Source organism: Lissotriton vulgaris, chromosome 3_1 (genome assembly GCF_964263255.1).
Source record: "Lissotriton vulgaris chromosome 3_1, aLisVul1.2, whole genome shotgun sequence".
NCBI lineage: Eukaryota > Metazoa > Chordata > Amphibia > Caudata > Salamandridae > Lissotriton > Lissotriton vulgaris.
The window spans coordinates 749690225-749713053 of NC_141689.1; the positions used below are offsets into that span (position 1 = coordinate 749690225).

Below are 22829 nucleotides of genomic sequence, written 5' to 3' on the forward strand. Positions count from 1 at the left end.
TCCAAAATTCAACTCGCGGAGAACCGGCCTAGAGAAATATTTTCCATCGTTCAAGACCTTGCCTATTCTGATAGAGCCTCACTTAAACCCTCTCCTTCTCAACCACTTTGCGACTCTCTTAACTCCTTTTTTCTTGACAAAATTAGTACGATCAAGGCTAAGATTCCTCCCCCATCCTCCTCCTTCACCGACCCTTGCTGTCCTCCAGCTGCAGCACGTCTTGACTCGATCCCCCTTCTCACGACTGACTCTCTCTCCTTCATTCTCCCGCTGGTTAAATCCGGATCCCCCCTGGATCCCTGCCCTGCCTACATCCTGAAGCAGATCTATTCCTATTGCCCTTCACCGCCCCTCACGTTTCTTAACAGCTCGTTATCCCAGGGTATTGTTACCCCATCACTTAAATCGGCGGTGATTGTACCTATTTTAAAAAACCTGGTGCGGACTCCTCGGACCCAGCCAACTACTGCCCCATCTCTCTCCTGCCTTTCTTGGCAAAGTTACTGGAACGCCACGTTGTCAGAACCTTGAGCCTATTTGTGGAAAGAAACAGTGTCTTGACTCCCAGGCAGGCTGGATTTCGCCCTGCGCACTCAACTGAGTCAGTAATTATATCTGTCCTGGACAATCTCCGAGAAGGTATGGATACTAGTCAGCCCCAGGCCCTGGTCCTCCTTGATCTCTCCGCCGCATTCGACACGGTGGACCATGCCATCTTACTTTCACGTGTCGAGGCGGCGGGAATCGGAGGGACTGCCCTGCTATGGCTATCCTCCTTCTTGAGTGATCGCACTCAAGCGGTCCGCCTGGGTGAGTACTCAGCTGACTTTCGTCCAGTCCAGTGCGGGGTACCCCAAGGATCCTCTTTGTCCCCTCTCTTATTCAACCTTTACATTGCCCCTCTTATTTTTGCTTTACAGCAACTGGAGGTCTCTGTCTACAACTACGCAGACGATCTCCAGCTTATCTTTTCTCTTTCTCCCTCCCCCGAGTCAATATCTAATTTTCAGTTCATCATGACTTTTATCCAGGACTGGATGAACTTCAACCACCTGAAACTCAATCCCGACAAAACGGAATTGGTGTTGACGGGTGGTTGCTCCAGTCCTTGGTCCTCTTCCTTCTGGCCCCCCTCTTTAGGTCCCCCACCCACTCCTGTTCCCTCCGTCAAGACTCTTGGGTTCAAAATCAATAATCAACTTTCCCTCCACTCCCAAGTCGGTGCTGTCGTTTCTTCAGCCTTCCTCTCCCTTAGGACAATCCGTACAGTTGCACGATTTTTCTCTCCATCCGCCCTCAAACTAATACTCCTGGCCATGGTGACGTCTCGCCTGGACTACGGCAACGCCCTCTACCATGGCATGCCTGCGTAACTCGTGAGGCGTCTCCAACTAGTTCAAAACCAGGCGGCCCGTCTGGTTTTTAATCTACCCAAATCACAACATGTCACACCCCTTCTCAAATCCCTTCACTGGCTCCCTGTCCGGCAACGTGCCCTATTCAAGCTTGGCTGTATCATCTTCAGAGCCCGGTCCGCCGCTGCCCCGTCTTTTATTAGCACAGCCATCCAAGACTACATCCCACCTAGAGAACTGCGCTCCACTACCCATCAACTTCTTGTGGTTCCTCGCTTCAAACGGAAAAAGTGGGGAGGTTCCAAATTTTCTACCACGGCTCCCGCCTTTTGGAATTCTCTCCCACTACATCTGAGATCCTGTTCTCAGTATCCCTTATTCCGTAAAGGCCTCAAAACCTTTCTCTTTACCCAAGCCTTCCCCTCCTAAACCTTCCTTATCCCTCAGCCTTTCTGCACCCTGAGTAGTAGTATTCACACAGCGCCAAGAAACCGCCTGGTGTACGCGCGCTCTACAAATCCCTTAAACTCAAACTCAAACTCATAACATGAACACAAAAACATGTCAATGAAGGAGCACATCAACAACTCAGCCAAAGGAGCGCTCTGCACTCTACGACATCTCAAGAAAATCAAACTGTTTATTCCCACAGACGATCTGAAGACGGTAGTGCAATCACTTGTCCTCTCAAAACTGGACTACGAAAATGCCATCCTAACAGGAACTCCTAAATAACACCATGCCCCATTTAGAGCAGTTCTCAACACAGCTGCCAGGCTCCCCACAGGAATTAAATGATGTTATCACACCTCCCCTGCCATCAAGAGTCTTAACTGGCTTCCCATCGAAGAAAGATGCATCTTCAAGACAGCTTGCATCACCCAAAAAGCCCTTCATACAAAACATAAAAACAAATACCTAGAAACCAAACTATTAAGATCAGGAAGAGTCCGGACACTGAGAAGCTCCAACTCTCTTCTTCTCATTCCGCCTAATCTGAAGAAGAAATCTTCCTAGGTGCTCTCCTTCTCAGGAAATGCTCCTAAGATCTGGAACTCACTCCCCAAGGATCTCCGCTGCAACCCCTCTTTTCCCTCCTTCAAACGGAAGCTCAAATCTCTACTGCTCAACAACTTATTCAACATACGCTCAAACTGCTTTACTCTTCCATCATTGACTGGATATATCTAGATAGTCGCATGACAGTCTTCGATCTGTCTCCAATTGACTTCCTCAAGTTTCCCTGTTATATACCTTTGTGACTCTTTGTTCATTTAATGCTGTATTGTTTTTAACTTTTCATTCATATGAATCCCCTCTTATACCTCTTGGAAGCTTACTCTCACAACCAGTAAAGCTCTCTGATACCTGTGAATCTAGCTAGCATTGTAGTAAACTCAGAAAATAAATGAATAAATAATTGAAGTGAGTCCTGGAAAAACTTCTCAACCTACCTGTGACTAAATGATCTGTTTTGCATGGTCCACAGCGCCTCCCAAGAAAAGGGACCACTATACAAATTAAATTTCAGGCTAGCACCACAGATAATTATTTGTTAAAATCTGTTTTATTGTCTTTCAGATAGGATTAGCATATACATTACTTACACAGCTTTATCATTGACAGTATGAATTGTTGATGGCATAACAAATCATATGAGTGCATATTGTGCAAACTTTTTCACAACATCATTAAATTTGATAATACAGTGATGATTCGTATACAGCAATGGTCGTTGGTGAACGTTTGCAGATGCTATGTTTGCAACTCAGTTTCATACCAGAGCTAAACAGTTCTACAACTAGTCAACAGCCTACAAAATATACTTTGCTCCAGTAAATGAACTAGTCCTAGGATGCTTGTTTCCAGTCCAGGAAGGGTCTGGCCTGGCAGTACGGGCTGGACTGTTCCCATTAGGCGCAGGGTCAAGACTGATTTGCATATGACTGGGTTCAAACTGGAATGGTATGGGGAGCAAAAAACGATGGCTTAAGGCCCAGATCTCTGTACTGGGGTGAATGTATGACATTGTTCTCCATTCTGTCCATCAATTGCTCTGTTTTCACAACTAAAGGAGGCACTGAGCAGTCCTACACCCTAGCCGCTTCACCCCCGCAGTGTTACAGTCATTACAGCATGGGGTAGATGATATGTTGGTGTTTAAGTCCAAAGCACAAAAACGTAAGATAGGGTCCGAGGCAATATTTAAAGACCAGCCTGGATACCTTGCCCCAATACACTATACTCACAAACCTAGAGTATCCATGGGTCTACAACAATGTTCCGGATACTGTAAACTCTGAACGAAAAACAACACTAAGATAAACGCCGCAAAAGAAGGAAAAATATTCAATACATTTTCAGATTCCCATCACTCACCAAACCTGGTGACATGCTTCATCATCTGGGTCTCCTCTTTTCAATTAATCTGGTGACCCTACGGGCTACAACCCTATCATAGTGATGGGGAGCCCGAAGATGTTTTAGTATTGTTGTTTAAACTCCTACTAGATGGGAGTAGTTAAGTGTATGGGAACTTGGGGCCACATGCACCAAAGGTATTTAGGAGTCGCAAACGGTGCGAATCGGTAAATTCGGCCGTTTGCGATTCCTAAATATCTTTTTAGTATGCATCAAACATTTTTGGGAAAATCACTATTTTTTGCGAATTCCAAAAATGCGATTGCTTTTAAGGAATCGCAAATTTGCGATTCCTTAAAAGCAATGCATGATTGCTTTTGAAATTGCGAATTCGCAATTAGGGGGTGCAAATTACCACGAGGGTGAACCTCGTGGTAATTTGCGAAAAAGTTTTAAAATGCACAAAATTGCATTTTAAACACTGTAATGTTACAGACACACTTGTCCTTAGGACATGTGTGTGTGTAACATGCACTTAAAAATGCATTTCAGGGGTGCAGGGGAGGGTCATTTGGACCCCCCCCTGCACCCATGGAATGCATTAACATTTTGCGAATCGCTAATAGAAATTAGCAAAATGTCAATGCCTTCCCATTGATTCCTATGAGCCTTTTGGCCCATAGGAATCAATGGAAATTGCGAAATCGCAATTTAGAATTCGCATAATCCTTGCGATTCGGTTAAAATTACGATTTTCACTGAATCGCAAAAATTATGCGAATAAATTGATGCATACCATTTTGCGATTCCTTATTTGCGATTCCCTATTTTTCGCAAATAAGGAATCGCAAAATGTCCCGATGATGCATGTGGCCCTAAGTGCAGTGCGTGGTTGAAAAGTGAAGTTAAGTCCACCATTAGGGCATCCCAAAGCATTAGGGTGTTTTCTAGGGCCCAGATTATCTTCTCCGTGGAAGCCTGTGCTCTCTGCCTGCACCCAATTGGTAAAAGAGTGAAACCAGGAAGTAGCATGCAGGGGATTTTTCTCTGAGAGTAATTGGGCGATTGGCCGAGATCAGCCCTAAATCAATAAATCAGGATGTAACCTTATATTCCGTGCCTCTGCTGTACCTCGCTAATATGCATATGAGAATTCTTTCCCTGCAATGTAGCAACCTGTCCATTACAGCCTGCCAATAATGTGTGAGTCGAGGGCAGGTCTACAGCATATACAGTAAGTTGACATTTGCTAGCACCACAGATCATTATATATATATATATATATATATATCCAAGTCCTTTGAAAAAGTTCAAAAGTACGCTCTCAGGAAAGTGAGTCAGAAACCACATATGCAGGAACACAGGTTTATTCCACACAACGCATTTCGCCTTGCGGTATATATATATATATATATATATGTTCACACATATCTGCATAAGAACATGAGCTGACTTTTGCCCTTATTTTTATTTTCTCAGAGCATTGCAATCCCCCTTTGAATTTAATGCATTATTTTTGGAATTCATTTTCATTTTTCCTTCCCTTGTTTTGCATGGTACAAGTCACGTTGTCACTATATGTACTCTTCTAGAGCAAAAAAGATAACTGGCTGAAGTGTATTAAATAGATTTAAAAAAGAGTTGTTGGCGGCCTGTGTGGGCGAGTTATCTCTTTCATAAACCCCATGTGTAAAGCTAATGGTTTCTCACCTGTTTAGGAAGCCGGAAGATACAGTTCTTGTAAAAAATATCTTTGGCCTGACTCCATGTTCCATCAATAATTATAACGGATGATGGGGAAGGGGTTGAGAGCGAGGCTACTTCTTCCAAGTTATCGGCTTCAGATCCAGGATACAGGATTAATGTTCCAGGGCTTCTGCACACAGCCGCTAATTCGGGGTTCCTAAAAAAACAAAGGAAAAATAGAAAAAGCGATTTTATGCCATCATTGGTCTGATAATGAAAGTCCATACAATTTACCCTCGAGAACACATTAAAGGGCATGTGTTTGCTGTTAACTGCTAGTGGAAAGGTACTTTTATACGATTTATCTGCAAACATAAATAGCATGTTCTCATCTAAAGAGAACAGTTATTACTCTTGAATATGCACTGTGACTAATGCTTGAATATTTCATGGTTGTCACATGCTGGAAATAATGCACATACTTTATTATACATTTTTGAAAACATATTTTCTTATGTCTTGAAAAGAATGGGCACATGGTTGCACATTGAAGCTGTATCCCTACACATCTTTGCTCTGCACTCACTAGTAGACCAACAAGCCAAATAGCTTTTTTCATTTCCATTTCCCCTTACTTGGAGTGAAATCAAGCCATTAGGCTCTTTGACGCATCTGTGAAGAGGTGTTAGAGAAATCTATTAAGCAGTTCATTTCTGGACTACGTTTTAGATACCTTCTTACTATACACCCCACAGACAACCAACAGTCATTTTAGTTCAACTGACATTTTACACCAGTATCCAGGGTGGCTGATCGACCAATACTATACGAATAAGGGACTTCCTTCTTCTGCTTAATCTGTGTCTCTATAAGTAATGTCTGATTGGTTAGCCCTAGGAGTTCCAGTTATGAGCAGATGCCACAGGACTCAAGCCGCACCCTACTGATGAGGCCGAATAGGCCGAAACCCTTCTGGGGTTGCTTGTGTTCCTGTTAAGAGGGGTCGTGATTCAGAGGGGCCCTGACCTGGCAGTTCGAGCTGGACTGTTCCCACTGGGGCAGGATGACCGCTCATTAGCATATAGCTGGTTCCTGTCGGAAGTGAAAGGGTAGGCATAACAAAATGTGGCCCAGATTAATTCAATATAGGAAAAATTGCCAACAAGGGAATTCTTTTATGAAGTATTCAATAACAGGAGGTTGATCAATCTATACTGAAAAGACTTGGGATCAATCTAATTCAATTAAAACCTGTTACTCGTCTAATTTAACACTTGCAATTTCAACATAGTGGTAAAAACTCACATAAGAAAAAGCTACATGGGAAGTAGATTTTATAGAAATATCTCTTTATATCAAGATTTCATTTTACAGGGTACAGTTCCTTTAAAAACAGTGAAAATTAATCAACAATGTACAAGTGGACAAGATGTAGACTAGTTGCTCTTAAAATCCTCTTGCGTTGCAGTCCACTCTTTTTAGCTAAATCACAACGAATCTTGTTCACTGTATACAAAGAAAACACTGTATCGAATTGATCTGAAAACAAAGATGTGGACTAATAAGTCGACGGTTCGGCCTTATCATTTACAAATCCTTAAGGCCATCCTCAGGACCTTCAATCTTTCGTAAAATGTGACCCCCTGAATCTCCACCAGATCGTCACCGACTGCATGGTTCGTGTGGGACCTTTGATTCTAAAGTTCCTTATATATTGGGGTTTGTACTCGAAAACACTGTGTTTTGGCGTGCCTAGTCCGCTTCCACAGTAAATGCTTCGTTATTCAGCAAAACTTCATCCGACGTGGCGTAGTCTCACGGGATAGAGACTACGCCACGTGATCTCAGGCACGTTTAGTGACAGAGCACAACGGTTGCTAGCAAAAATGGGCAATGCCTGGCATTCACTCACGCTGAGTAGTTACAAAGTTCACTGTCTTCTCTCAGCTCCACTTCTTCCTAGATGACTGCCACAGTTTCTCAGTTTCTCTTTCTTTCAGGACCACATAGTATTTTTATTTCTGGGGTCACCACAACCCACATGTGTAGTTTAAGGGCGTGTGCTGGCTTCCCACTAATCCTCAGTCATTGGCACTCACAGACTACACACTGGAAAAGGTAAAGCTCAAACAGAAAAGTACAGCAAACTTGATCATACTGGGTGATTCTATTTTGGCCCACCATGAACTCTGCCTATAGCGATTATGTTCACTGTAGTGAACCTTTAGCATAGATCTGGAAGTGTTGTATTCTCACTTTCACTGCACAAACTTCTCAAGTGCACTGTGCGATTCTATACATTGAACGTTGCTCAGGCGTCCTTTTGTGCTTCTCGACCATGGGAATGATATCAGAAGTCAAATGCATGCGGGTGGACGATGGGTCTCTGCAACATTGAGATAAGAGAACCTTGCATCAGTGTTGCGAGGTGATAGTTGTCACTCTCTCTGATCAATATTCTAAGGCGTCCCAAACACAGGTTCCAGGCATGAGCTGTCCTGCCATGACTTGTTTTTCCAGTTTTTGGTATAGCATCGCAGCAGGTTTATAGAATGGTCATATTCCTTTGTAGTCAAGCTCCACCACCAGCTAACTTATTACAATTATAATGAATTTAATAATTTGCATTTTCCTGTCTTACGGAGACCAATCTGCAAACCACTCCAAATATAAGCAGACAACAATCGTTTGTTTTCAACAATAGACACATGCTAAAACACCACAAAATCCAATACCATGCTATTATCGTTCTACAGACATCAACATTCACAGCTCTATTAAAAGACCATTACAAAATACACTTGATGAAACTGATCAATTTGTCATCAAATTATAGGTACAAACCAATCTGCCACAAAGAGGGTAGGTACATAGGGCCCGATGTAGGTAGCCCTTTACCGATCGGAATCGTCCGAAAATACCGATTTTCGGCCGTTTCCGATCGGTAAAGGGCTATCGAGATGTAGGGGCACATTTTCGGTAATTTTACCGAATCGTTATCATTACCGAATCGGTAAATTTACCGAATCGGTAATAATTACCGATTCAGTAATGATAACGATTCGGTAAAATTACCGAAAATGCAATGTAGGTAGCCAATGTTCCATCAGCACATGGCTTACAGAATCGGTATTTTACCATGGAATACAAATCCATGGTAAAATACCGATTCCTGTGTACATGCACATCTGTGCATGTACACATGTGCCATGTGACAGACAGACGTGCCCTTAGGGCATGTCTGTGTGCCACATTGCACACATGCCCGTTTTGGGGGGGCTAGAGGGTGTCAAAGTGACACCCCCTGCACCCTTGCCAAATTCGGTATTTACCGATTCGGAAAATACCGATTCGGTATTTGACTTTAATCCTATGGGCTTCAAAGGCCCATAGGACTCAATAGCAAATACCGATTCGGTATTTACCGAATCGGTAAATACCGAATTTGTAAGGAATCGGTAACGATTCCAGATGTTGGGACCTACATCCCATTTACCGATTTTGAAATACCGAATCGGTAAAATTCGGTATTTCAAATTCGGTAAATGGGATTTACCTACATCGGGCCCCTAATGCTTGCATCCCTACATATGTAAATGCGGTTAACACAAAAATCTCTATTTTAATTTCATTGTTGCTGCATTCTGTTGTTAGTTTGTCCTAAAGTTCATTTGGCACTGCATGGTAAATATGTGACTCTGCCCACAACACACCTGACCTTTGTACTTCACTGTTGTGATTGAACAACATGATTTATACAACATGGGGAACGACATTTGGTGATCCAGGGGGAACATGTGTCAAAGGTACATATGGGGGTGGGGGTCGTTCAATCAATAATCCGCCATGGTCTGAATCCACATCTTCTTGGTGGATTTGTGCTGTTACTGTCGGTCTGATTATATATTCCTTAAATATTAGTTATCTATGCTCTCAATCTAAACATTCCTTCTTCTCCTGAACTTCCTTATCCTTCAATTCCTTATACTTTTGATACTCTGTCTTCCTTTCTTGTTTCCTTTGTACCTTCTCCGCCTTGAGCTGCCCCTCCTTTACTTCCTTACTCCACATACACAAACTGTCAAACATAGCTGGCCTAGCTTTCTTTAAAAACAATCATTTCTCTCAATACTCGAGTTTGTGAAGGTCCATTGTCCCCTCTAATGGCCATTGTAACTGAGGATCCCCTTTTGTATATTTGCTCCACAATGCATTATACATGATGGAACAAATACCATATTTGATTTACATCTCAAAATTCAGCGTACCTTCTGGTGGCTCCGGCTGACTTGCTTCCTAAATGCTCTGCTTATCGCAGCAGCAGCAACAAAACTTCCAAAGTGTGCTAAATACAGGCATGTTATATAAGATATAAAAAACTTATAAACAGAGAGAAATGAAAAAATATTCTCACATTACCTGTAAAAAAATGTTAATCAAGGGGGGCGCTAGAGGGCGCACTTGCGGAATGGCTGCCTAGGTGCGTAGCTCCCGCTCCTTGGTAAATAATCCTCCATAAATCCTGCGCCACGGGGTGCTGTATCGCCTCCACATTTTGGATCCTGCTTCAGGTCATCGCTATCGACAATCGACCCAACTCTGAAGGTTCTGCGTGCTCCGAGGCCAGAGTTACGGGCTGCTGAACTTTGCCCGGTAATTGCTCTGGAGCTGCCGTGAGCGAGTGGCCGGCCGCTGCTGCTCACGCGACCCTGGGGACTGCCACGAGGCTCTGGGCCGCAGCACAACGCGGCTGCTGATATCCTGTTGGGGCGTCGCGTGGGGGCTGAAACGGAGGTAAGCGGCTGCCGGTCTCTCTGCCGCGAGACCCCCCCCCCCCTGCTGCTGTTAGCTCCCGTCGTCGGCGCTGAGGAAGGATCTGCTCCCCACACGGCGGGGAGGACTGCAGGGCCGAGCGCCCCCCCCGAGCTATCGCGCCGGCCCTCCGCCTGACTGACGCTACTGATCTGCGCAGCGCGGGCTGTCGGCCCCCTGACCGAGGATTAGAACCGGCCCCTCTGCACCTGGCGCCGCCATTACGAGCCGCATTTGCCGATGAGAAGCCCCTGCACTGTCTTAAGAGTGGGGAAAGCTATCGCCTGTTTTGTGGGTGCGTGGCTGCCACGCGGAGAGACCCTGGACTGCTCCCCTGAGTGATGCAACCCTTTGCAGCGCACTACCTAGTAAGGAATCGCCATTACTTGCCCTACTGGTTTGGATCCTGCTGATTGCTGTGGCCACTTCTACCCAGGCCGCTTCCCTGCCGGCACTGAGCGGGGAGTGTCTAATAACACGCTTGCCTGGCGCTAGCTGATTGACCCCTACACCATTACAGCGCTTGGAGGACGCGCGGCACTGCTTACAGACTGCGCCCCCCTTATAGTCCCTTGGGCGGCACCACGATTGCTCTCTCCTGCCCGCTGCCAGCTGTGCCCTCTCCGGGTGGACTGTGCTCATCTATCCCACAGACGCAGGTTGCTCTACCATTCTGCTTCCTGGCCTGGAAGCCGTCCCCGGACACCGCCATGGGACGGACTGAGAATCGCCAACCTAAGCTGAGCTTCGACAGCGTGAAAAAAGGTGCCAAATCGACGCAGATGAATCCTGGGCCTAGCGCATCTTCTCCGCAAGCTACCCCACCTCCTACTAATGATGTGGACCTTACCAATCTGATTCAGGATTGAGACAGAGTTTCGCCACTGTCGTTGAGAAGGTGGATGGTGTCACGGCCCGGCTGGATGCTTTGGTACACAAGGTCGACCGCCATGAGGAGCGAATCACGACCGCGGAGCAGCGAATATCCGATAACACCGATGTTGCCTCGACCCATACGGCGCAACTGGCCAGGATGGATAATTTACTCCGGATTATAGCGGCAAAGAATGAGGACTTGGAAGCACGCAGCCGCCGGAACAACATACGCATCACCAATGTGCCGGAGTCCACAGATACGGGTAGGATGGAACTGTACGTTCGTTCGATCGGAGAATATGCTTTTTCGCCTCAATTTATTGTGGACAGGGCCTGTGCCTAAGCCTGGCCTTCCACCAAGGCCCATCATTGCTCGGCTCTTGAACTACCGTGATCGCGACACTGCCCTCAGAGCGGCCCGGACCCAAAGATCGCTGCAGTATAACGGGGTTACTTTCTCCGTCTACCCAGACTTCACGCTGATGGTTCAGGATGAACGGCGCAAGTTTCTGCCGGTGAAGAAGAAGTTACGGGAGGCCCAGATAGACTATGCTCTCTTGTACCCTGCGAAGCTTCGAGTTACCCATCAGGGTAAGCAAAGATTTTTCACCAACCCGCAAAAAGTAGAGGACTTCCTAAAATCGATACGAAGGGCACGCAGGGACAACGATGCTGCTGCAGATGAGCAGGAGGATGCCGACCTTTCACCAGCGCCACACGACGACTAGCTGTCCATATGCACTACGAGTCGAATCTTCTCCACGCCAGCTGGCACTCACCCAGCGGCTCGGACTTCGGACGTTGGGGTGATTCATGAACGATGGACCTGCATGGACTCTGCACCCCTGTGGCAATGTACACCAAGGACCACTTTCTCGGCCCTAGTCTCCACCGAGGGTGGTACAGTTCTGAAGCTAAAGACCGGGAAGTGGCTGTGCGCACTCTATGTTTTACCCCTACTGGGTGATCCCCATAGTCCTGTTACTGTTTTTGTTGTTCGTGCTACTACAGTTTGGGGGGGAAGGGGGGAGGGGGAACTACTGGGGGGGGCTATGCGGCCACTGGCACGATTGGGATGCTTTTGGATGGGCTTTGAGAGGCTTTCATTGACTAGACTGTGTGTGTATACAATGACCTGGTGTATATTCTGGCACTGGCAGGCGGAGGTGGTTACATTATGCGGCCCCCTCGGGCACTACCATGTTCATTGTCGCTCTGTCCATGGCTGTTTTGAATGCTAATGCGCAACTGACATGCTTATCTTGGAATGTCCGGGGATTGAATAATGCTAAGAAATGCCGAAATGTTATTGCCTACCTCGACACGGCACTTTTGCGAAAAGATGGGCCGGAAACCGTACTTTTTCCTCGTATTCGACTTATGCAAGAGGTGTGGCAATTCTCATCGCCCGAAATGTGCCTTTTCAAAGATTTGGAGAAGTGGTAGACAGAGAGGGCCGTTATGCTCTGTTGTGGGGCAGAATAGGCCGCAACATATACCTGTTTGTGTCCATATATGCACCAAATGTTGATACACCTGCCTTTTTTACCACTCTATGGGGCAAAATTGTGGCTGTTGGGGCACGACACGTAGTCTGGGGTGGGGATTTCAACCTAGCGCTGATGCCCTCCTTAGACAGAGCGGATGGTGTTGGCTCCTATAAGCCTAGGGCCAGAGAGGCTTTGGAGGGAGTTGTGGAGGAGGGTGGTCTTTTAGATGCCTGGAGACATCTACATACTCATAGAAGGGAGGGTACACACTTCACTTCTCACACCGGGACATGGGCACGCTTGGATTACTTTCTGGTCACCAGGGGTATTGCTGCGGAGCTGGTGGGGGTGAATCATCTGCCAAGAACCTATTCTGATCACAGCCCTGTGTTTTTGCGGTTCCGTACTCCTGGGTGGGACACTCCGCGACCGCAGTGGAGACTACGCCCTGACGTACTTCTTGACAGCCTGTTTCGCACTGAGCTGGGGGAGGAGATAGCGGATTTCTTTCCTAGAAATAAGGGGTCGGTTGAGTCAGTCGAACACATATGGGAGGCGTTCAAGGTCACTATCAGGGGGTACTGCATATCTAAGAGCCACGGGGTACTGCGTGATATTTTACATTTGGTCACCACACTGGAAAAGGAACTGCGAGCTCTGGAACTCCGCATGATATCAGAAACTGACCCAGAGCTGCATGCTACCTTTAGGGAGACACTGTCAAGGTATGAGGAGGAGACTGCCAGGGAGGCGAAATACCGGGGTAAACATTGGACAGCCCGAAAATACTGTGAAGGTGATAGGCCCGGGAAAGTACTTGCTGCGCTCACGCAACCTTCACGGGTGCATAATACCGTACTAGAACTCATTGATGCCTCTGGCACCACTATCACAGACTCCGATGCGATACTGCACACATTCACAGCACACTACTCCTCACTTTACACTTCAACGGCAGAGACAGATGCGCCCTATGCTGCATACCTCAACAATGTGGCGTTATGCTGGCTCAGCGATGGGGACAGGGAATTTCTTGCGGCGCCTTTTGAGCTCGATGAGATTCGCGAGGCCATCATGTCCCTTAAGAATGGCAAGGCTCCAGGACTCGATGGCATACCTGCCGAGTTTTACAAAGCCTACATCGACATTATGGCACCCGTGCTCCGCGAGGTGTTCACGGAATCCCTTGCTGACGGGGTACTTCCCTGTTCTATGCGCGAGGTAGTGATCACCTCCCTCTTAAAGCCGGATAAAGATCCCACATCATGCGATTCTTACCGTCCACTCTCCCTCTTAAACTGCGATGTCAAAATACTTGCTAAGGTACTGGCCACCCGGCTGTCGCTATTAATGACCAGACTTGTATTGCCTGATCAGTCTGGCTTTGTAGCGGGCAGATCTACGTCCCATAACCTTCGCACCCTCTTCTCCTTGCTCCGCACGGTACACCCTGACACTCCTGTGGCAGCTGTATTCCTCGATGCCACCAAGGCGTTCGACTCGATCGAGTGGCCTTACCTCTTCTCGGTTCTTGCCAGCATGGGGTTCCCTAAATTGTTTCTATCTTGGGTCCGCCTTCTATATACGGACCCCACGGCAAGGGTGCTAATTAACGGACGCCTGTCACATCCTATCGCACTCACAAGAGGCACCTGTCAGGGATGCCCACTCTCTCCCCTGTTATTTGCCATTGCGGTTGAGCCACTCGCCTGTCGCTTACGACAGTTGCATCGAACTGGGGCAGTGCAGTGCCTGCAGCGGCAAATTGACGTATCCCTTTATGCGGATGACATCACGCTGTACGTTAAATATCCTGAGGTACACCTCAATCCCCTACTTCGGGAATTTATTCTGTTTGGCGGGGTGTCAGGAGTCCACATCAACTGGGCCAAGTCGCAATTTTTCCCCCTAACAGATGCGGTACATGACTTCCCTCTCGATTACCCATTGGAGTGGTGTCGTGAGGATCTTCGTTATTTGGGAATCCGCATCTCTCGTGATAAGGACGACACACTGCGATCCAATTATGGAGTGGCCATAACCAAATTGACTGCCTCCGTCGACAGGTGGATCACGCTGCCACTTTCCATGGCCGGGAGAGCCTCGCTCATAAAAATGGTGATATTACCCCGCTTTCAGTATCTTTTCCTCAATATTCCCTATTTCCCTGGTGCCTTCTTCTTCAAGACGCTCCGAACGGAGTTGCGCAGGCTTTTCTGGGGAGGCAAGAGCCCCCGGCTAAAATGGTCGACGCTGACCCTTCCCTATGACAGGGGGGGTTTTGATGTCCCTGATTTTGAGGCATACTACCAATGCGCGCAGGCGCACTTTGCCTACCACTGGATGGCTCCTACCCCCTTCATGCTGCACATAGCGGTAGAAGACTGGATCGTGCACCCACTCCCGCTTAATGGACTGATGCACTGTCCTGAGACGTCCATAACCACGCCGAATACCTCAGTTTCCTGCACCTTGAATGCGTGGCGCCGCATAGCTAAAAGTTTGTCGTGCCCATTGCTCTACTCCTCCAGGTTGCCGCTCGCCTATCACCCACAACTTACCCTATTATCGGAACCGGGTTTCCGACATCTCTGTGATAAACTGCATGTCACTTGCTGGGGTGATTTGTTCCATGAGGGTCACTTCAAATCGGTAGACCTATTTTTCAAAACACATGAGCGTACTCCCCTCGAGCTCTTTTATTACATTCGTTTGCGTGCGGGGATGAGGGACATCTTACCCGACTACCCTGACGAGCCCGAGGTCCTGCCTCCACTACACTTCCTCTTAGGGTCGCAGGAAGGGACACACCTGGTCTCTGGACTCTACCGTCAGATCCGCAGTGCTGCTCCAGAACCGGAATCCAATGCTCGGCTGCGCTGGTCTGCTGAGCTTGCCACTGATGTATCAGACGACCAATGGCACCATTGCTGTGCACTCACTTCCCGCATCTCTGCCAGTAGCAGATTAAAAATTATCCACTATAAATTCCTTCAGCGGGTGTACTACACGCCGGTGCGGAAACGTAGATTCGGGTTGACAGATGATGACCGATGTGAGCGTTGTCGTGCCGACCATGCTGATTTTCTTCATCTGGCGTGGGAATTTCCCAGGTGGCTCACTACTGGCGGCAGGTGACGGAGGCTCTTGCGGAGATGGTGGGGGAGGCGGTCCCTGCGGACCCTTTGATGGCCCTCCTCGGGTATACGATGCAGATGCCTAGAGGTTGCAGGAAATTCATTGACACTGCCCTTCTCTTGGCCAAGCGGCGTGTCGCGTGCCGATGGGGCAGAGGAAGGGCGCCCAAATTCAAGGACTGGCTTACAGATTTGATATACTGCCAAGATCAGCATACTACTTTTGCTGAACTGTTGCCTCCCTCGTGTCGTCCAAGGGATATCTGGGATTCGCTGGTGCGCTATCTGCTTACACGCCCGGACGACAGCGCTCAGTCGGAAAGTCAACTTGTCCTTACTTAGAACCCCGGGCTCTGTCCTAGACCTGACCTAAAGTTACTGCTGCGCTATCTGGGTTCCCTCGTCCGTGTCCCCTGTACCCCTGTACGGTCACTGACATTTTAGGCTGTCCCGCCTTGGCTGGCCTGTCCCTCCCCCTTCTCTGTACATGCATACCCTATCCCATACCCACTGCACGCTCTTACATTTTCAGCGGGCGACATTCCAGGGCATTATACACTTTCCTACAACCGGCCCTTGTTGGTTTCTTTTGCGTTAGGGCAGGTGTCCTGGACAAGAGATCTCATACATACCTCTGCTTGCCTGGATTGCCACACCAGACCACTGTCACCTATCCTACTACACAGTCATGAACTGCCTCTTCGTTGCTACCTAGTTGGGGTGTTTTGTTTACTGTTCTGACCTTCAACAAAACGGAGAGAATCTTCTCTCGAAAAAACTCTGTTCAACTGCTGCTCATCCTTGCTTGTCCTACACCACCAGCTGCGGAACAAGTTTCACATGTATGTATGACGCGCCGCCGGGCCCCCGGGATGCCGGCTACATGGCTGTTTACTGACCATTCCATTCTGCTGCCGGCCTCCAGGTTGTGGGCAAAACAAGCTGCGTACTGTACTTCGTCTCATACAATAAAGCAGATTTGAACCCCCAAAAAAAAAAAAAAAAAAATGTTAATCAATACCAAATAGCAAGTTCCAAAGAAAGTTCAAAACAAATTCCAAACAAATTCCAAATAACCAAAAGAACTGGTTCAATACAAATCTATCTTATTCGTAGTCTTCAACTCCCACCTGTTGATCCTCCCTGATTAATAAGAATGACAATCCGAGAGCCGCAGTCAAGGCTAGCAGCCACCAGGAAGATCAGAGTCAGAGAGGTGAAAAATCACCTTGGACAAAAGAACTTGTCTCTTCAGGTGGTGCGCTCCTCAGCGAAGTTTGTCTTACCGACACGTTCTCCTCCCCCAGTCTGACTGCAAGTCTTTGATGGGGCCCACGTTGGGCGCCAAATTGTGCAAGTAGAATATTAATAATCCACTGGTGCACGATCACTCTTTAGTCCACGGGTTCTTAACAAGTATGGAGGAATCAACACTGGAGTAAAGTACAAACCAAGGATCGTTTATTTAGCATTCATGAATGGGGGCCCATCCCACAAGCACCATAGAAATACACTAGGAGAAGCACACTGAACTATGGGTTACATGGGTTTTTATAGCAAAAGATCACAAACAAGGGACGCCCAGAGGTAAATAGAGCTTTGGGAAAAACACACAAATGAAGTAACGGTAAGAATCGACAGCCTCTGTGTCTTGTGCAATTGCTTCGTCCTAAGACTGAACAAAAAGATATGCTATCTGAGTTAACTTTACTTGAGGATTAACCATTGTCTGAAAAACCTCAAGCAGACGCCAGCTTTGCTTTCGTGCTGATTCTTCATGTATACACAACCTACAATGCCCCAATCTAGATTCTTTACTCATGTTTATACAAGGATAGAGCCGGGATGGAAGCAGGGCAGGGGTTAAAAATGGATGAGGCATAGCTTACTCAAAAAACGAGAGAATCAGATTTCACTTAACAAGGGGATTCTTATGTACAAAATGCCACAGATTTTGCCAGATGGCAGACGTAAATTGTCTTGGTCGAGGCACATTAAAGACTTCGGGGAGGACAGTCGAAAGCTGTCAACTGTCGCCGCTCCATCTCCACGCATTATTGACAGGTTTGGGTGCAGGACACTCCCCTGCTGCTGTGAAAGAAGATCCTCATGAAGGAGCAGCCTGATCGGAGGACCGATGGCCATGCTCAACATCTAGGGATACCAAACTCTATGAGCCAAATCTGGCGCCACAAGGATGACTTGTGCCTGGTTGTTACTGATCTTCTTGAGAACTCTGGGCAGGAGGGGTATGGGCGGAAAGGCATACAGGAGGCCTGTGATCTACTCACACCTGGGTGGTGCCTACATATTCAACACAAATGTAACTTCCGGCGGGGATGACGCCAACCATACACGCAGAACGGAACTGCACCACCTGCCGGCACACAAGGGTACTGCTCGTGACAAACTTCTGGATCCAGTCTGACGCCTAGGGATAATTCTAAGGTAAGAAATCTGTGACTAGAAGCCTATTTCAGCTACATATTTTCCTGAGGGAAAGTTCCAGAATCTAAAGGGACCCAAAAATGTCCTACCACCCACTGTTCTCACGTTTCTCCCGATACAAAATAGCAACCTACTTGTGTGTGGGTGCATAGTGTCGCAACAGGAATGGCTCCCCAAACAATGTGGGGACATCCAACACTTCCTGTCCAAAAAAGCTGTGATTTAGCAATGGTGATAGCTGCGGTATTTGGGCCCAGACATTTCTGAAAAATAGACATTCAAGGGGAGTCGAAGGTGGTGTACCGTATGTGGATCCCACACATTTTTCTAACCCACAGTGCCCTGCAAGCTTCAAACTTTATCTTAAGTCACATATTTTCCTTGCATTTCCATGTTGCAAATGGCCAGAATCTGTAGGAATCCATAAAATTCCTACCACCCAACGTTTCCCCACTTGTGCCAGTAAAACCCTAGATTGTGGGAGTTTCCGTCACAAAAATGAAGGGAAAAGTCGTGATTTTAGGCAAGTTTGAAGTGCAGGAGCAGGATACACTGCAAGTGATAACGGTTATCAAAGGCAGAGCTTAAGGAAAAAGGGTTATGGTTGGAGTTACAAAAGAAGCAACAATAAAGGGTTTGGCTATGGGCAAGTCAATCAATCAATCAGTGAACTTGTAACGCGCGCTACTTACCCGTGAGGGTCTCAAGGAGCTGAGGAGGGGGGGGGGGTGCTGCTATTGCTCGAAGAGCCAGGTCTTGAGGAGCCTTCTGAAGGTGAGCAGGTCTTGGGTCTTCCGCAGATGGCTGGGGAGGGTGTTCCAGGTCTTGGCGGTGAGGAAGGAGAAGGATCTGCCGCCGGAGGTTGTTCGTTGGATGCGCGGGACGGCGGCATGGGCGAGGTTGGAGGAGCGGAGCTGAAAGATGGGGTGTAGAAGTTGAGTCTGTTGTTCAGGTAGGCTGGTCCAGTGTTGTGGAGTGCTCAATGTGCGTGGGTGAGGAGCATGTAGTAGGACAAATTCATCTGGTTTACATTGATATTGTTGTATTTCCATAGACATATATGTTAACCATGTATTTTATACCATTTTTTTTACCCCTTATTTTCTTTAATCAGTCTTTAATTTATAATTTGTTACATGTGTGCTATTTCTATAGCGGGAACTCAACCAGAAGGCAGCTGAGTACTTTACAGGGTCAAATAAATACATATGGTTAACGAGTTATAGGAGGGGTAGGTGGTTTGTGGCCCGATTATGAATTGGGATGCATTGTTCTTCAAATAGGTCTGTCGTTAACTCTTTGCTAAATTGGAACAGCATTGGGGCAGTCTTGATGGGGATGCTGTTGTACAGCAGGTGCACTGTTGGAAAAGTGGCGTTCGACATTGTTTTTACCTTACTTCATTTAGTATGCAGCCAGGTAGTGTACGGAGTTTGTCTAAAAGATCAGCAGGGGTGTTGGAATGGTATAGGATAAATAACTTTAAAATCTGCAGGATTAACAAATCAATGAGATTCATAGTGCAGTAAATATTTTAAACTTTCTTTTTCGTTTGCTTTCCTCAGCCAAATAAAAAGGATGTAGATGTAATGAAATAGGTTTATTTATACTGTAGTCAATCAACTTTAAGCTAAAAGCAAGAAATTGTGGGGAGTGGAAACCATTCTAGCATATAATATTGTTTTCTGAAAGCAATCAATTTTTGAATGCTTACATGGTAAATAGGACTTGCTTTGGGAAAAGCTAGATTTGAGTAACACATAGCCCGGAGACGTCTGGGTCTCAGACAGGATAGCACAGAAAGCAATTCCATATCTCTTCGCACAGTTCTGAAGCGATGCACACTGTACTGAATCATACTGGCTGCAAATTCGCAGTCACTGAAGTCTGAAGGCAACTGTTCAATACAAGAGCCATGTATTTGTATTTTATATTTGACAGCTATTGTACGGGTTTAATAGCTCTGCTATTCAGAAGGCACGCCTTTGATTTGAATTGTAAAGGTGGAAATGACTTTAATTTTCTGCCTAGACCTGCCGAGTCATTTAACATACTCTGCTCAGTGTTTAAGCTCTGGATAATAATAGGTCCCATAATATCAGGGCTAAATTGCTTTTCATAACGCAACTTTTTCTCCTAAAACGCAGTGAAATATAAAACTGCTGTAAGGTTTTGTTGGTTCTAAATAGGGTACTGTGTGAAGCTGATCACATATCCAACTAGAACGCGCTAATATATCTGATCAGCTAATAATATTGAATTCTCTAGGGTGTTAGGATAAAAGTGAGCTGAGTTATACGATCTATCCATTTTAACACATCGAAACCATTTAATTTTAATAAAAAAGTTAGAAATGTTCCACCGCGAATAACTCTAACTTCGAGAGATCTGTCTACCTTCAGGAGGATATCAGAATTATTCATTGGAAGATGTCACAATTGCAGTTTGGCACGAGTAGTCCTGAAATTGTTTTTTTTATTCAAAGTTCCTCCCACTGGAAGCTATTTTTACAAGCATAAGTGCAGCCAGTGTATACTAATGCATGTGCAAATACTTCATTGTAGTGAAGTATTTAAAAGTTTGCGACTCCTCAACTGGGAAAAACCTCTTCCCCTACTGCTTTTCTGATTTTGGGGTGTTTCCTTCTTGTTCCTTCCCACAGATGTGGATTTACTCTCCCTTTTGCAGGAGCAAATCTCCTAAAGTATCAAGGATGGGAATGGTACCTGCCAAAAGTTTGTGATTACCCACAAAGTAGTATAATATTACAGGTGAGTATACCACTTTTTGAATATGAATTCACATTTTGTGGAAACAAATTGTAAACTTACCCCTAAAACAAGCCCTTTGCGAATTTAAGTGCATAAATTACTTTGTGAGTTGGGTCACTATCATTGAAATTCCTCGGGCTTTAGGATCGAAAAGCACATTTAAATTAGGAACATTAAAAACCACTAGCAAAGTACAATTTCTCTGAAGAAAAAGTTAAAGGAAGTTAAGCTTGACCAGGTGTTACAACACAGAACCTCAAAGCTCATGACATTCACAAACTAAGGTACATCCTTAACATTTGCTCACAGTGAAATCCCTCTCAGCCCCCTGTACCCATTTAATCCTAATGTACACCACCAGCATATAGTCATTCTTAGAGCTAACGGTTTCACACATACAGTACCAAGTTACATAATGTGCACTACCATATTTCACACTAATTTGTGGTGTTAAATACGTTTGTCCTTGTGCATGTGGATATCCATGTTTTTTAATAGGAGGCGAAATATGTGATATCACTTCGACACTCACAATATCATGTTACATAATGCTTAATACACAAATTTGAGCTGTGAAATTAATTTACCCTTATACATGTGGATGTCCACAGGCGTGCTACACAAATAACAACAAAAATGTACAAGCAGAGATTACATTTGCTGGTTAACCATACTTTGTCCATTTTTTGAAATTCACAAACATTCCTGGTAGTATGCCTGGAAAGCTGTTCCAGGAGGAGGTTTCCAGCATACTACTGGGAACGTCATGTTAAAACTCCAGAAGCCTCTATTAGAGCTGTGCGTAACTCTACAATTGTGTAGATTCCGAAGAGGAAATACTCCAGCCATCGACTGAAGTAAATCTCGGATGATTGGGCTGGCTCAGAGGGCCAGACGTATGACCATTTCTAGTGGCTGCAAATGGAGTATTGGGCCGTTTGCAATTGCTAAGAAAGCTTCTGGCATGTACTACGTTGCGAGTCTGTAACCTATGACCGACTCGCAAAATAGGGTTCACTGATAGCGAGTCGCAAGGGCATGTACAATTGTTTTGCGACCGGAATGCGGTCTCAACACAATCGCAGTTTACCGCCAACTTCATGTAGGTGGTAAGCCCCATGCAAACAGGAAGGCGTCCTCATGGAACCCCTTCACCTTTGTGACAGGAAGCGAAAATGTTTTTTAAGAGCAGGCAGCAGGGCCATTTCTCCCTTTAGGCAAGACTCGGCGGTCGCCTGGGGCGGCAAAAGGGAGACACATTTTTTTTATTTGAAGGCAGCAGCACCTGTGTGTGAGTGCAAGCGCACCTGCTTGTATATGCTGCGCAGCGCACCCTAGCATAGTGGTGGGTGGAGCGAGCCGGTGGTACCAATGTGTGGGTCCCCAGGGCCATCAATCTTGTAGCACGGGAAAAGCGCTACCATTGACGTTTCTGGGCATCATTTTGGGGCCGTTCCCGAGCGTGCTTTATGCAGAAGCCAGTCATGGTGACTACTCGCACGTCGCACTCCCCTCTCTCTCGGCGCAAGGGGGACGGACTGTGTGTGTTGGCTGCTCTGGTGCCTAGGAAATTAAATAACTGTCATGAAATTGGTTTATAATTCCCAAATTTCATTTGTTTTTAAGCAGTGCAAACAGGTGTCTAATAGCACACCACACATAAAAAAATATGTGGTGCCAAGAGGCTTTTTTTCCCAACACCTCAATCTGAAATTCGTTTTTTGTGTTTTCACCCCCAAAGTACAGGTTTTGGTTTTATTATGGTCTGGAAATAGTGGAAAAAAGACGAATAGCCATAATTTATTTTCTAACCTGCAATAAAAACAAGTTCACATTGTGCTCTGCCTATTGAGCTTTAGCTTTTGGGGTTGTTTGTCACGATTTATGCGGCGA

General features: G+C 46.2%; 1 protein-coding gene across 1 annotated transcript in view; it reads right to left on the reverse strand.

Annotated features, from left to right (window-relative positions):
* Window positions 1-5267: 5267 nt before the first annotated feature.
* The window catches only part of DTWD2 (DTW motif tRNA-uridine aminocarboxypropyltransferase 2), a 395786-nt gene continuing 378224 nt past the window's right edge, over window positions 5268-22829 (reverse strand). Inside the window, exon 5 of the mRNA XM_086963026.1 lies at window positions 5268-5619. Within this exon, the coding sequence (XP_086819152.1) occupies window positions 5412-5619 (208 nt within the window). The 3' untranslated portion in view covers window positions 5268-5411. The remainder of the gene's footprint in view (window positions 5620-22829) is intronic.